The following is a 16,939-nucleotide window of genomic DNA, read 5'->3' on the forward strand; positions in this document are numbered from 1 at the left end:
AAAAAAAAAAAAAAAAAAAAAAAAAAAAAAAAAAAAACGAAGGAAGTGAATCACCGAGCTTTTAATAACTTTTGGATTATGTGATTGAAAATAAGTAACTTCCGAATTTTGAAGATGAAGTCAACGGTTCTTCGAATTACCGCGCGCTTGTCACAGCTGATGTCATCGAATTTATTTAAACGTTCGAGTAATCACAGAAAATTAGGTCGATAATTTTTCCGCGTTCATCGCAAACAACGCTAATGTATATCTAATGCGCATGTAAATATATAAAAAATATACAACAAAAACCACGGCGAAGACTACTTAAAACACACCGATCGCTTTTCGTGAGAAAAGCTCACGAAATCGTTGAGGAAAACGCTCACGTGTCACGTGTTTTCGATAAACGCTTTTCGCTTGAAACGCCAGAATCTCGCACTCAACACTTTTCGAAACATTACGCGCGAACGCAGCATCCTGCGCGAGATATATATCCGCTCTTATATTTTGCTGTTCTCTAAAAGATTGAAATGCAGAAAGATTTGCTGTCAAAAAGCGTCACGTCTGAAAACAACTAACCTGTCGACGAGATTCTCCATGCTGCTGCGCAGTCGCTGCGAGAAATTCGTCGAGATGTTCTTCATCTCGGATATGCCACGTTTGAGTTCCGTCAGATCGCTCTTCATGGAGCTCGCTTTCATCTCACTCGACGAGGACGAGGTGAGAATCCTCTGCGAGGATTTGGCCACTCGGCTGCTCGTGCTGCTCGTGCTGGTGCTGGTGCTGCTGCTACTCTGATGTTGGCTCTGATTCGTCGTCAGCATCTGCCGAGTCAAAAGCCGTTTTCGTTCTATTTAAGATCCGCGAAAGACTGACTCATCCTGTTTTCGCGCCCCCTTATTCTGTCTCCGTCTCTGTCTCTCAACCAACTTTTGCATTTTGAAACGCTATATAAAAACGACGCTTTAGCGCAGTCGTCACGTAATCGTCAACTCGAGTTCCATCGCGATAAATATTAACACAAATTGTGCAACACAATCGTAGTTTTCGATTTCATCCGCGAGAAATAAATACGTCGCGCAGACTCACACGTGCCGTGTGTCACGTCATAAAATTAGATAACGCTCGTTGTTATTTAGCGAATCGGAATATAATAATTCCTCGAGAATAACGAACGGGTAAGAATGTAAACAGGCTTGTTCCGAGTGAATGTAACACCGCTTGGCCGTGGGCCAATAGTCATTACGAGACGACGCGCGATGACTCGGCCAAAAAGCCTGGAATAAGAAAAGGGCTCGGTAAATTTAGAAAGAGGCAACGTTCTCTCGGGAAGCGAGAGGAGGGACCTTGAAACCACACGACGCGGTGTAACCAAGGTTCATCGCGAGTTCGCGCCGGACTCCGGATGGAGAAAAAGAAAAAAAACACACACACGTGGGCGAGATCGTGTTGCGTAAAATACTTGTGGACTCGAGCGATCGTTTTCTGATTGCGCGACGATCGCGGATGAACAGACAATGGAGCGGTGTGTCACCTCGTAGGACGAAAATTATTTTGACGTCAAAGGCGTGTATCGCATATTACACGTCGATATTTGAACGAGACTCGAAGAAAAAACTGACGTTCAGCTTTAGCGTAAAAATGTTCAAAGGACACGTGTAACTTTGGCAATTACAAATGTTTCGCGCCGAATTGACCGATTTGTAAAACGTTTTATTTTCGGCGCTTTTAACAGACAGTCGTGACGGAATCGTGACGGGTGAATAATTCCAAGTTTCCGTATACTCGTTTTCTCGGGAAATTCGTCTCAGGTGTGGGCGTCGGAGGCGTCGCGGCACTTCTGATGCCGCTATAGCAGAATTAGTTTAGCGACGAGATTGCAAACCGCGTAATCCTCGAACCGCGAAAAAGGTAATAATCACATTTTCCCCGAAGCGGTAACACTTGAATAAATATCGTAACACATAATCGCTCGCGACTCGCTTCTGCTGAATACGCACAAGTAACGCGAAGTGTGCGAAAATACCAACGCAAATCTCCGACTGCGTTCGCTCTCTCTCTTTTTTTTTTTTTTTTTTTTTTTTTTTTTTTTTTTTTTTTTTTTTTTTTTTTTTTTTTTTTTTTTTTAAGAGCGTGTATAACAAGAGAAACTCAGTGAAAAATTAATTGAATTGAAAATAAATAAAAAAAAAACAAAACCAAAATGTAAAATTGTGTAATTTGCAAAACTGGCGCCGTGTAAATAAAAACAAAAACCTTTGGTTATCGAGTGAAACTTCTACGCCTGTGTCAATTGGCGGAAAATTGTACAAAGAAACGTGCAAAGTGATGGTATCCGATCCGCAGAAATACAAGTGACGAGTCTTCTCCTTCTCGTGTTCAAAGAGTCGTTCGCGCGACAGCGTCTTGCAGCGTTCGAAAAGTATGCGCAAATATTTGCGAGCTGAGGAAAGGAAAGAGAAGAGTCTCTCGAAACACGTCGTCACAAATAATTACCTGCGACGATGTGGTGGTGACCTGCGGATGATGAGTGACGTGATGCGTCCTGCCGGTCACCAGATTGTTTTTCTTCTGAAAGTTCTCCATGACAGTATGCATGTCTCCGTTTTCGGCTGTGTCCACTGGGAACTCCGACATCTGCAACAAGCAGTCGACGCGTCGTTAAACAATCCGATTTTCAAACGCGTTTGATCAAAGTCAAGATATTGAAGAAATTTACTGTAAAAAAAAAAAATTATTGAAAAATTTCTTACGTCTTTTTGCACTTTTATCTTCAAGAAATAAAATATTATAGTATATTTACTCTCGCGTTGTGCCAAATTTTGCAACAATCGAATTTCTTTGTGCTACAATTTGAATGGCATGTTCGTTTTAATAACGGTGTGCTGACGAAGATTTTATTCCTTGTACGATCGCGCGGTAATTAAACTGGCGCGTCGTCGTCGCAGGAATTCGCCGACACCGCAGGGCCTAATAATAGGCCCGAGGAAGTGATTGGCAGCGTGACTTTGGCAAGAGAAGAGAGCAGACCGATCTTGAGCGCGTAGAGCTCGCGCGCCGATCTTGCGCGTATAACTGCGAGATATACTGCGCTACTGCGTCGCGTTCTTGTAAACGAGCGAAATAATATGCTGCAGCTCCGTGCCCACGCGCGTTAGTTTGTAATATAAAAAACTTGGTCCGAGAGAAACCGCGCGATCTCGCGAACCCGGATCTCGCAATCAAACGCTCCGATTTCTGAGGCGATCGAGCTTTCTGATTTCGCAATTTTCAAAGAGAGAAATAACGAAAGAAAAAAATGCATATTTTTACAGTTTTCGAATAAAATAATTTAATCGATTGTTTTTAGAAGGGACAATAATTGCGATTCGATCTCCGGTAAGACATTGCAAATCTACACTTTTCAAACGCGCAAAGTATATTGCGCAAACGTAAATTTTATAACACAAACAATTTTATAACACAAACAGTGGCCAAAAACAACATTACAAACGTGTAACTTAAGTATATTGTTAAGAATATGAAACCATTAAAAAAACAACGTAACGTTTTACGCGATAATTCGGAGAACGTGAACTTCATGTTCGAGTGTGTGTTTGACACGTAATTAATTTTTTACTCATCACTCTGTGTTACTATTTTAATCAGAATTACTTCAATTTCAGATTAAAAAAAAATTAAAAAAAAAAATGCGATTATTGCGCATTCGAAACGCATCTTCGCAGCGTTCCAGCGCAAGGAAAATTTTCAAACGCGTCAAAATGTACACCTTGCGCGCCACAGTTTATTGTGTTGCAAATGTCGAGCTCGTTCCAACGCGAGCTACATAATCGGGACAAGTGCAACTATCGCGAGACGTGCGTGGATGGGCGATACGTTGCATTCCATGCATGCGTTCTTTCGATAATTTCGCAGGATTTGCATAGGCGTGGAACGCGCGCAACATGCACATGAGACGCAATATATCCGGCATTATTTCAGATAATTGCTGATGCCGTGTGACGTTCGCTTGATTGAAACCAAAAAAAAAAAAAAAAATAAATAATTTATTTGCAAACGTGAATTTAAAATTAATCGACAACGCGCATTTATAGTCCGTGAGATTATAGTAGCAAACATATTTTTGTATAAAAATATGTAGAGACATAATTACATGTTAAATCAAGTTAATTTTTCACGCAATTCTTCCGGGAAGCGGAAGCTGCATTCGCGGAATTCGCGTATCTTTGTATGTATACGCGCGAGAGCGCTTGTGGTCGAACGTGTTCTCGCGACAGAGAGACAAAGACGGAGCCGGCGCGGCACAGTGGTGCGCTATCGAAGTGAGAGAAACAGGGACGGTTCGCGCGATCAACTGATATCGCAGTGCTCTCTCTTCGATAGCGCGGCATGTGCTCACTTCAGGATCCACGCATCAAGCACGCGCGCGAGGAGAGAACCGGTGGTTCTCTCGAACATTCTCTGCGCGCCGAATTTTGAAGAACAACCAGAAAACTCTGATTGTTTTGTCCAGCGATACTTGGAACCGTTTCGATTTTCCTGAAGCGACAACTGGTCTTCTGTCGCGTAAGGAACAAAGAAAGATAAAAAAAAAAAGAAAAGATGCGCACCCAGGTGACACTTGGCGTCTGACAACTGCCACGTAGTCCCAAGTCGCCGGCGGCAAACAACAGATCGGATGACGATCGGCGGCGATCGCTGGAAGATGATTCCGTGGACAACAACAAACCGTGGTTTGCAGACTCGCTTCACGAGTCGACGGAGGAAGAAGAGCCGAGGTCGCGCGAACGGATAGTACGTCGCATCACGCGTGCCGGCGGCGGCGGCGGCGGCGGCTGGCACAAAAAGCGGCGAAACAGCCCCAACATATCGATAGGCATCGCGCGCGCCGGTCGCGATCGCACTGACGAGCGGCGCTACCGCGCGTGCGACGCGACACGCGCGTCACGTGACACCGGATCACGTGACGCGGCCGCCGCCGTCGCCGCCGACTTGCGACTCTTGCGAGTAGCGCGCGCACGTGATCGCGTCCCGAAGTTAAAGGGACACCGGGGATTTAAATGATAAGCGCGACAAGTTCGCTGGAGTTTTCGATCTTTTTTTACGTGTAAATGTGTTTAGAGATGAGTAACTTGTGTTTGAGATGTTAAACAATTTTTCAAATAGGTGGAAAGAAATGAACATGAAAGAAAAAAAGTCAAAGATACATGTGAAAAAGAGTAATAACAAAATATGAGCAGAAACTAATTTAGTTTCCTCATTAAATAAAACGATTCGATTTATATAAATAAGAAATGAGTTTCAGGAAATCGTGATAAAAAGCAAACGATAACGACGCGATTCCGGGAAGCTTTCGTAAAAAAATCAATCGATTTTTCGATCTCATTCGAGAGAACTACATACATAATCCCGACGCAACAAGTGGGACAACGATAAATGCGCGATTCTCAGAACGACAGTGGCAAAGAGACGAGTTTTTTTTTTTGTCAAGCGTTGCATAAGAGAATCTCGTCTTCTCTCCCCCTCTCCACGGAGTTTCTCGCTCCGGTTAAAAGTGCCAAAGTGCTTTTGCAGCGAGTCTTATGTTTGCGGTAGAAAGTTTACGAGAGTGTTAATCCGCGAGAATCGCCGCGAAACGCTTGATAGTTTCATCGCTCACTTTTCCACGTTTCTCGCCTTTCATTCATCGCGCACAAAAAAACAATTACACAACTTTGCGAAACAACAATCTTTTAGAGAAATAACACAGGTTTAAAAAAATGAAAACAAGTGAAATTGTTTTGCGCGCAATAAATAAATTGAGAAATTACGCTTGAAATAATGAAGCAATTGTTCTCTATACTCAAAAACAAAGAAGATTGTCACATGAACATTGTGACATTCAAAGATAAAAAGTTGTATAAATTAGATTTCGTAGCAAAAAAACAACAAAATAACATCGTCGAGCCGAGGCGGCGAGAGCGCGCACAAAGAAACCCATTCTCTTTATCTCCTCGGGGTATACAAATAATCACATCCGAGTAACTTCGTCAGAATATCCTGACGGAAACTGTTCTTTAAAAACCCGACCGCTGTAAATCGGTGCGAAAAAGAAGCCACGGCACTGTTTGCTGCGAGAAAAGAGAGACACAAAGAGCGGAATGCAGTCCGGCGGGATGCGGCAGGGAAACTCGTAGTCACGGAATTTTTGGCGAAAGTATACCGGGTGTCCTCGGATGTGCTCTTGCTGCGATTGTTAATTAATGTACAATTTGAGAAGAATATTTACCAAACAGATATTTCACGTTGCCCTGAAACGGCCGTTGAGAGCCCGATCTTATCTTGAAATTCGACTCTCAGTTTTCCGATTCGAGATCGGAACTTCGATTTCGACGGTGGAATTTCGAGTGGTCTTCCCTCGGAGAGCGCGCGACGGTTCCGAATATTATTTAAGCACGTCGAATAAATACGCGTACCGTATATGAGAGCGCTCGTCTCTCTTTCTCGATGGAGGCTGCAGCGAACATTTCGCGTCGCGGCGGCCGCACGCGCTCTTCGGCGCCGGTTGATTTACAGCGGCCGTAAATAGCGTTCGCGAGTGGCTTTTTCCTGTGCCCGCGACGGGCAATAACAATTTAGAACGCGCTGTGGTATTGCTCTCGGGAGAGATATCCGGTCTTTTTATTGACCAAAAACTAGCGAGCGCGCGATCACCGATGCTCGAAGATCTCGAGGGGAACTCTCGGAGAGGAATTAAAAAAAAAAAACAAAATCCACAAGTTAACTACCGAATGTTTTGTTCTTGGAACGTGCGCGCGCGCGCGCGGAACTGCCGAACGAATGGTCATAAGTGTTGTATATTTCTCAGTTAATGGTGGAGGTCGTCCTCCGTAGGCGGTTCTCGGTTCTCGCCAGACACAAAGAGGTGATACGACGTGTGTCGTGCGCCGTAAAGTCGCGTCCACAATCAATCGAGTTCGTAAACTCGTGTCTGAATAATGACTCGAACAAACAACCTTGAAACAACAAAGTATCGTTGACAAATACCTCTCAAAGAAAGTAACAAAACTGGCCTGTATCTCGAAAGAACGACCGTAATGTAAACCGCAAATTCTCCCGATAACGTGACGAAGACACCGAATATTCGCGAATGTTTGACTAACGAATTATCGATTTGCGACGTAATTCAAGTGTGAAATAGCCTTTAAAACCGGTAAGATTTGTCCTTACATCGAATTAATTCTCCACGTTTTTTTTCTCGCATTTCGTTAATTATTGTGCGGAAAATTCAATAAAAATTATTTGAAGAAAATCAAAGATATTTTTTCGCACATTGTCTCCGAAAACAAAAACAAACGTCAGAAAACGAAGCTAACCTCCGAACGAGTTTAGCGAACGATCAGACATTCGCGCTCCAATTTCATTTTCGAGAACAGAGTCGTCATAGTCGTTCGAGAATATTGGACGTTATTTAAGGTTGGACAAATTCCTCGATGTACAACGTGCGATAAGTTTGTACATTTGTACCGCTTCAAACAAAGACGCTTTGTGCTGTCGAGACGCGGCAAGAAGGAACGCGCATTTCCACGCACACGTTCTACCGGTTACCGCGCGCGGCATAAAGAAGGCCAACAGCTGGTGTACCGGGAATTCCTGGTCGCATTTCGTGACATCGTGTCGTCTTAAGAACGAGAGAATTTTTAATTCTTCAGCACAGAGCAAAGATTCGATATTTTTACTGTGTCAGTTTGGTTTTTTTTTTTTTTTTTGAACTTATTTCATTTATTTCTCGTATTATATATTTTGCTATATGTGTGTGCAATAAAATATATACAACTAAGAAAAAACCAAAGATCTTATTGTCCAGGGAGTTGAAGGTCGATGTTAAAATACAACAAAAAACGCAGTGTATTCCGGACGTTTCGATCACTTTTTATTGTTGATCATCTTCAGCACTGTTTAAATAACTGAGTTTTATTATTTTTACAATTTTATAATTTTCGTATTATTATTATGTAAACAGTGCTGAAGACGATCAACAATAAAAAGTGATCAAAACGTCCGGAATACACTGCGTTTTTTGTTGTATTTAAACGTCGACTTTTAACCTGGACCATAGGCTCTTTTGATGTTTTCTTAGTTTTATAATTGTTTCATCGAGCCATTATTAATATTAAAAATATATACATTTATTGTCTCGCTGCCGCACTCAAAAAGTTTATCGAAATGTGGCTGTCTTTTGTTTTATCCTTTGTCTTTTTGAAAACCGAAATTAAATTGCAGTTTCTTATCTCGTCGCGTCTAAAAATAAAAATAAAAAATGATAACAATTGAGAAGATATTGAAGACGATAGAAGATAGAGGAACAAATACAAGAATACGTTTTAAAGAGAATTATCTCCGAAACGATTTGGTAATCTCCAATTTAGGAAAACTGTCAATGTTTCATGAGTGTGTGATCGGCGCTTATCTTTCACAATTCCTCTTAATATCGGGAAGAATGCGATTACACTGATAAAGAGTGAGATTTGAGATCAATGCAAAAATCCTTTCTAGATAGCCCGATAAGTCCAATCACAGAATGACTAATTAATTGGTATTCCGCCAAAATATCGGTGATACAATCGCAAGGAGTAATAAGCGATTGCACACACGTCTCTCGATCGCGAGCACTCGATATCGATAACGAAATTTTAGAGAATGTAGATGCGTCGCGGCTAATAATAAAAATACACACACACACACATATATATATATATATATATTTATTACACCTGGCATTTCCTGGTGTTGCGAAAACATCGCATGATCTAATCACGTCTGATAACACATTAAATGCGTTTATAATCACAACTATTATCAGCACTTACGCAACAGGTATAATAACGCACGATAATATAAATAATGAAAAATAACGCACAAAGTGTACGTACATTATTGAGAAATAAATAATAGCACGATTATAAATAAGAATTACTTAATTACTTGAGACGGAATAGAATTCGAAGAACATTTCGTGACGGAAAATATTGCGTATCGAATAACTCATACATACTTGGATTTTAATAATTCTTGTGCAATGTATTTCGATTGCACAAGAATCTTGTCTCCGAGAAAACAATTCGCAAAAGGTGCACGCTCGTGAAAAGCCAGTGCGAATTGTTCCGAGAAGAATAGAAGTGGAAGCGATTTCGAGGGCGATTCGCTACCGAGAAGTGGCCCGTTTGAGAGAGAGATTTTCGTGAAATATTTATTTAGCGTCGCGACGTCGTCGTGACATCCGAGACGCTCCGAGAAACGCGCATTTTAAATCATGCGCGTTACGAAATCCGCAAAAATACACACTCTCAAGCTTGTCACTGTGTTGAATCAGGGATTAAGCTAAGAGCTTCTATTTTTTTTTTTTTTTTTAATAATAAGAGTGAAACATGACAGACAGAAAACTGCGACGAGATTGAAACTAATCAGCTCGTACAAATGCGTTATGAAATGCTGCCGAGAAAATCTGAAATAAAATCTCGCACATTTATGTTTGCGTTCACCCGAGCACGAGATATTCCATAATTCCATCAATTAAGCCACAATGACACGTATGTGTTCGCATTGAGTCATCTCGATATAATCACGAAGAAACTTCCAGCATCCGCTTGTAACACACCGATTTATTTACACCGCAGTGATTTTTCGCAAAAAATGGCAACAGACACGTAATTTTCCGCATCTCGCAATCTTTTTGTCTCTTTTTTTTTTAATATTCCAATTTTTTTTCTACCTTCAATTTGAGAATATTTCAATTTAATTCCCGAATTCGAGTTGCGAATTCTGCGGAATTCGCGAGAAAACTCGGCAGTCATCACAACAATCAACAAGGATTAGTCATCGCGCGGGTGCACGTGTGCGCGCACGTGTTGGCCGCGCCGGTCGGTGGATCCCTACTTGCGTAGCAAAACGCCGGAGAGGTCGATACATCGCGGGTGTGTGACATCGTTTGTCGTTTTAGCACGATGATGTCACACGTGGCTCTCTCTTCCCGTCTCTCTTTCTCTCTCTCTCTCTCTCTCTCTCGCTCTGTTGATCGCACACGTTTGCTCGTTGTAACGGATCGTGACGTGGCGCCGATCGACCGACAGATATTACGAAGCGTGCGAATCTCGTTAGTGACCCGCGTTAATGACGCGGCGTGACGTCGCGATTAGATTGCACGAACTGTGCGACAGAGAAACTATATATAAATCAATCGAAATTGAATTTATTTCGAGACCGATGAGAAATAAAAAAAAAAATTTTTCAGATTAAACTGTGTATGCGCACACGATTTATCTGAGAGATAAAAATAAAAAAAAAATAGACGCAAAATATTGACAGCTGAAAATAGAATGAGACGATAATTACCGTGGCGTGTTAAAAAAAAAAAAAAACGAAAATGATAAATTCTTGATAACTTACGGATTGTAAAAAAGCGCCTCTGCCCTTATACACGGCGCCGTGTGACCTGTTTCCATGCTTATGCAGCATATTCACAGTCCCCCTGTCGACGCTCATTCATGAATCAACTATATAATGGTATTCCTCACAGAAGCGCTCAGGACAGAGTTCGCGCCAACCGCTTTCACACTTCTCACGGCCGTTCACGATATTGTGTGTTGATGTTTACTCTCGTCGAGTCTGAATAAATGTTGTTTATAGTAACACGGATATCGACACTCTCTCTCTCTCACGCTGACACACGGAATCATTCACCTGGGACAAAAAAAAAGACGCGCGACCAAGCGCGAAACAAAGTTTATTGTTAAACGAAAACAAAAAAGATCGAATATAACAGAGAACGAGCTACGCGAGAAATTCTCGTCGAGGTGAAGCACTCGTAAAACACACCGCGCGACATCCAAATAATGTGTGTGCAAAAGAGAGAATTTGATCGATCGGCAATGCACCAATCGCATATATCGCTATATATATACTCAGCAAGATTCAACACGCGAATTATCAAACGGGTTTCCCACACGCGAGATTACGGATTAACTGGAATATCGTCGCTTCGACGCGAAAATATATCTGTTCGTAATAACACGCTACAAAATTTGTTGACACCAGATCGAGAACGAACCCCGATAACATGTTCCCATAGATTCGCGTGTTATCGCAACTTAACCCAGATCCGAAATTTCTCGGAACGTCTGTCAAACAAGACGCGATCGCGGAAATCTGTCCGATTCGATTGAACTTTTTTTGAGATGATGGGAGAGTTTTATCAGAGCGTGCGAGAAAAGATCGCGCGTAATCGTACCGATAAGAAAAAACCTTATCGCGAGCGAGTTCCGGTGTTCGATCGCGTACGTAATACGTGACTAATTCCGAAGAGAATAAACATTTATGCGCGGTAAAGGCAAAACTATTTTTTTTTTTTAATTAAGAAATGGAGAAAAACAATAACACGCAAGTAAACAAACTAATACGCAGAACGCACTTCCTCAAGAAATTTTGGAAACCACTTCCAAAAATTGCAGAGATAATTCACGAAAAGAATAAAAAAACTCTTTGAAGACGGGGACACCGTCGTTATCGATCGGCGCGATATTTGGCGCGAAACAATAATTCGTCCTCGGCATCTGTTTAAACAAACGCGTATCGGCTTATTTGTGCGAGCGAAGTATTCCCGGGATGCGAGTAAACGTGTGTACAGCAGACGTTTTTCCAAGTAATTCGAACGAACTCAAATTATACAAGCGCCACGACTTTCGATCGACATTCCGCACGTGCAATTTCGTGGGACGTATTTGCACGAAAACAAACATCATCACACGGTTCCTCACTGCACAACGTTGTACTGATTTTTTTCTGACCTAAGAAAATATTTTCTTTTACAGCGCGCGTTGTTTTTTTTTTTTTGATCCCATATAAACTATCGTGAAGTATCTTATCGCGGAGATTATTTTGACTACAATATTTTTTAGATTGCTGTTACAAGTGTCGTGAAAGATTTCGGTCGTTGTACTTTCATCTCGATAAAAAAACAAAAAAAAAGGCCGGAAGATATCGAAACGTCCGGTTTTATTTCCACGAGGAAGTCACGTAGAGCGATCGAACACCTTAAACGGCTCTTACGCGCGAGAATGCACGTGTCGAAGTCGCGTTTTTCTCCTCATCTCGCGAATTTCCGTCCGCTTTTCCTTTCGCGCAACCGACAATGCGAAATCCGTGTGTGTTAATTTTGCAATAAATCGATGAATATTATTATCACACTTTTTTTTTTACTTACAACCGAATGTCTTACGGTATTTTTTGACATTCGTCGCCGTACGTTTTTAGTAGTACATCGAAAACAGATGAATGAGAGAGATCGTGCCTAGCTGGCAAGACTGACATTTGTGTACGCGCAAACACCGCGTTGAGAAAAACAGTCTCATATAGAGAGAGAGACGACGTCGTTCACTGCGCGGGATTCACGAGCAGACTGTCGATTTGCCGACGCGAGTTCTTGATATCGTATTATTGGCGAGCGACCCGATGATTCACGTGTCCGCTGTCAATGGAGTCGACTCGTCTACTGACGATGACGCCTTTATAATGACGAGGAAAAGACGTCGTCGTTACGAGGAGCGCGCGGCAGTGGGGAGTCGGGAATCAGCTGGTGTTTCGCGCTGGAAAAACTTGGAAGAAAGAGAGGAAGGGAAATCAGAGGAGGAGGGGAAGAGCAAGATGTCACCTGAGGTGAGCAGACAGTAACGGATTCGAGAGAGAAACGCCCCGAGACATCTTGTTTCATCGACGATTTTTCAAAGAAATGGGAAAAATTGATGAAAGTCAAAATTATAAACTAAACACTACAGAGAATTTTATTTAATGTAAAAATTAATTTTTAAATTTACTTGTTTTGTTTTTTGAAAGACAAAATATTTTTCATGTCAATAAAAATAACGAAATTCTTCCGTAATTTCATTTTTCTTCTTAATTTACAACTAACGATATCATTTTTTCTCTGTTTTAATATATAGATGTATATGTATTGAAGAAAAAATGAGAGAACGTGTAAAAATAATGTTTTGAAGCTTCTTCTCGTATAGTCGTTTCGCGCGGTTAACTTGAATGAGGGAAACGTAACTCACACGTTCGTCGATGACGTAACTGTGTGACCGTGCTACTTGGACCATTGCGCTACGGCAATCTTTCAATTTGCATGTTGACAGGCCGTGAATTTGCCTGAATCCGCCACTGAATGGAGGGGATCCTCTCGTAACAGCCGGTGCGCGTAATGGGGCACCTTCTTCCGAGAATCGTACGTGTGCGCGCGATGATTCATCCATGCGCGCATCTCAAGAGAAGGGAGGGGGGATAAAAGAATGACGGTGAGTCTCGGGGAAGGTATTTCGGTGTGTAAATACGGACAAACGTGCCGCTGCTTCGTCGAAATGCTTCCCGAATGGGTGACATCTCTTAGCAAGCGGCTCGATAAAAGAAACATCCGGTTTTCTAGGAATGGAATATAATGGGACAGATTGATCGACTCACATATTTAATCGGAACTTTAAGGAGTCGATAACTAAAAATTTGTTTTTTTTTTTTTTTATGAATTTAACTTCCTTGAGTTCGCGTATATCTTATACGAATTCTATTCTATGTAGTTTTTTATTACGCGCGAACACACGAAATCCGTAAATTTAAACGCGAATCTCGACGGTTTCGGTCGATTATGGTCGTATCGCTTAAACGCTGGCGCTTAGTTAATCACGTCTTCGTCATCATCCTGGAATACCTGGAACTGCGAGAGGCAATTAACGTGTCACTCGTTCGCGCGTTTTTGTCGCCGCGGTCGACGTGATCATCACACAACACACACACACACACGGGAGTTTGAGAGAGCAGGACGTAATCTGTCGCCATATAAAGCGAGTCATTTATCGATTTGCGCAAACGTTTCCTTTTATTAGCCGGAATTAGACACTGCCCAGAGGTTAGGCAAGTCTCCACTACTGTTTCATTCAGTCGAGAGTGACGATGATGTAATCGCGATCGTACTACTGTACGTGCCGCTGAATTGAACGCGAGCGACGATAACGCGTCAGATGCATCATCGATTACGCAATTTCGGGCGTTCGCATAAATCGAGCAATTAGTCATCGAGTTGTTCTTTTCGGAGATTCTTATATCTCTTTTCTCGTTCTTCTTTCGGAAGAAGAGAACGGAAACCCTGAACTTGAACGAAGGATTGAGAAAAAAAAAAACGCGCAAACACGAGTTTCGCTCGAGTCTAGTGACTCACTTTCGGTGAGTCAAGAATGTCACGCCGAGATTCGCGCCGAGGTGTTTATCTCTTGGGAAACCGAAAGTCGTCGCTTACCCAAGGTGACAAAACTACATATTCCAAAGGGGTTAGTTTCTCATTCCGACGAAGGTGTAAACGGAGACACCTCGCAACGTAAGCGAAAGAAACATTTCAAATTGCCGCGTCTCTCACACGGACTCATTCGCGAAGCGAAATTCGAACACGCTCGTCACTTCCGGAAACATTGAAACTCTAACTCCGCGCTCGCGCCCGTTATTATCTCGGTCGGATTAGACGTCGAAATTATTCGCGTTGATATACAAGGCAATTACGTTTGTATCGAGAAAAGTACACGTGTAAGCAATCGATTAAATTCGTTCGACAAGATCTACAGATCCGCACGTAGGCGGTTGGAATGTGACTCCATCCTATGTCGAGAATTATTTTCTGCTTCACATCAATCGTGCGTTTGCGCAATGATAAAAGAGAGAGAGATCGGGACTAATCTTCGCTGGAAATTGACCAGAAGCAATAATGGGAAGCCGTCTCGCGGCTGTTCGATCCGATCAATTATCCGCGTGTGTGAGGCTAAACAGCGGCGTAAATATTCGCGTGAGAGAAGAGCGAATCTCGAAGATTAAAGAGAGAGAGAGAGTGCGAGAGGGAGAGAAAGAGAGATAGGAACATCAGCCTCTTCTTGGGGCTTGGGGCTTCGATTAGTCCCGAATGTTTCGCATAGCGTACGGTACGTCGAACCTCTCTCTCGCCGATCTGAAGATCGCACAAACAGGCTTGCTCTATTAGGATGCCCGGCATAACTCCGAAGAGAGAGAGAGAGAGAGAGAGATTCTCAAGGATGGTTACCTCCTTCTCTTCTTTTTTCTCGGTCGCGCGGGGGGCGTTTACTCGGAAGAATTTCCATTCTCGACCCGATAATTATACATTTCCGATACAACGCTCCGATAAAGAAGCACTCATTCCTTTCGTGAGAACATTTTCATTTTTTTTTTTTTTTTGCAATGTCAAATAAAAACTAATGAAATTGAACATCAATTAATTAATTTTTTATCGCTTGCTTTTCGAGCGATATTTAAAAAAAAAAAATGCAATAAATTGGCTCCGTTGTTGTACATCGACACGTATAAGAATACTAAATAATAAATTTTTCAAAATTAAATCTTGGAATCTTTTCTACGAATAACGTGTAATATCGCGCCGTAAAATATCGCATTGTGCAATATCTGTGATGTTTATACGAACGAAATCTCTTGGGAAAGTTTAATTTAACCATCGCGCGCGTCTGTGCAAACTTGAAAGCGCATCTCAACTTCCTAGCTGCTGCTGTTGCTGCACACGTTGCTTCTCGGCGCGGTTTGCGTCTAAATCGAGATGCGCTTTAATTGACCGGTTAGACGCGAACGCGCCTCTCGCAGCTATGCACTCGAGTGCGCAGCGGCGGCAAATTTAGATGGAAAATCGTCTCGCGAAAATTACGACGTTCGATTTGCGTTCAAACAATGCAATGAAGATTCTTCTGGAGTTCTCTCGATGTGACAACTACAGTTGGAATGTTGTGCATTTTATAAAATTACGCAAAAAAAATGTGTTTTTCTCTCTTGAACTGTTTGTTGTCTTCTTTGTAACTTCTTATCTTATTTTCGCGACTACGACGTATGCGCGTTTCTTTGCCGTGCCTTTTAATCGACATAATCGAGTTGTGTATAATTTGAGCAACGACGTAATGATATACACAGACACGTACACACGCAAAACGAGTCTTCGCAACCGGTCACACACGTAACTCTATCTTGCTTATGATTCACTCTCTCTTTATCAGTTGATGCTTGTGCACGTGGTTTTCTTCGAGACGACGATAAGGCAGACGCGCGAATGAGAAGGCGAATAAATATTTTTGTTCGCGCGTCGCTATTTACGGTGGAGGCGGTGGCTCCTACGTGGAAAAAGATGATCCGTCGTCGCGCGAAGCTCGTTAGCGCGCGAGTTAATGTATAATAAGGTTGTGTATTACAGTCGCGATGTGTGCGCTTCATTTTTTTTTTTTTCAAACAAATAAATTACGACATTACGCGACGAGAGACGCTTTTTCCATTAACTTCCTCAATTAAAGAGCAATCTCTCGTTGTCTACATTCTCACATTTATTTCTAAATTTTCGAGCGATAATTTATCTCGAACGTCTACACGCGTTTAAAAACAATTTTGAGAAATTTTTGATTTATTAAAAACTTTACGTTCACTCTGTCTCAGAATTTTATTTGCTAGAATTCTTTCTAACAAGTGTCTAGGCGCGCGCGAATTTGCAAGTTTGTACCTGCAGGTTGATCCGTGCGCGAGCTGTCAGATCGATGAGTCACGAAGCGCGTACGAGATATCTTCGCATGCTTGAGAAGGCATCTAGACGAATGATTCATCTTTTCTACAAGCGTCTACTTTGCTCTCCGCGTCTCTACATTTTATCTATCACGTGAAAAAATTCAGTTGTGACTCCGCAAACGCGCTGAAAATACGCATTATATCACGGCCGCTGCGCAGCTCGCCAAGTATTAACGAACCGATCTAATGAATTACGCGTCGCGAATTATCGACTCGAAATAATCATCGCGAATTCGTGTTCGATTACAAATTTTTTCTTGCCAAATCTCATCGCGAACACATAAAAAATCGAATTTGTCGTAACGACCGATGATAAAATTCG

The 16,939-nt window shown here is 42.1% G+C and overlaps 1 protein-coding gene across 10 annotated transcripts in view; it reads right to left on the reverse strand.

Annotated features, from left to right (window-relative positions):
• The window catches only part of LOC109857461 (sterile alpha and TIR motif-containing protein 1), a 71,445-nt gene that overhangs the window by 14,528 nt on the left and 39,978 nt on the right, over positions 1 to 16,939 (reverse strand). For 3 of the 10 annotated variants that reach the window (XR_002250501.1, XR_002250499.1, XR_002250500.1), the window contains 2 exons: positions 2,479 to 2,619; positions 562 to 806 (listed from right to left, as the gene is read on the reverse strand). Coding sequence is in view for 2 of the 10 variants with exons in the window: in XM_020433767.1 (XP_020289356.1) it covers positions 562 to 806; positions 2,479 to 2,619; positions 10,408 to 10,503 (482 nt within the window). In the remaining 8 variants the exon portion in view is untranslated. Of the gene's footprint in view, positions 1 to 561; positions 807 to 2,478; positions 2,620 to 4,592; positions 4,767 to 10,407; positions 10,908 to 12,220; positions 12,490 to 16,939 lie in introns of those variants that run through there. The other 7 variants (XR_002250495.1, XM_020433767.1, XR_002250498.1 and 4 more) reach the window with 6 other exon arrangements.

The sequence above is a fragment of the Pseudomyrmex gracilis genome, unplaced genomic scaffold, assembly GCF_002006095.1.
Source record: "Pseudomyrmex gracilis isolate BER0280 unplaced genomic scaffold, ASM200609v1 scaffold_160, whole genome shotgun sequence".
Lineage (NCBI taxonomy): Eukaryota > Metazoa > Arthropoda > Insecta > Hymenoptera > Formicidae > Pseudomyrmex > Pseudomyrmex gracilis.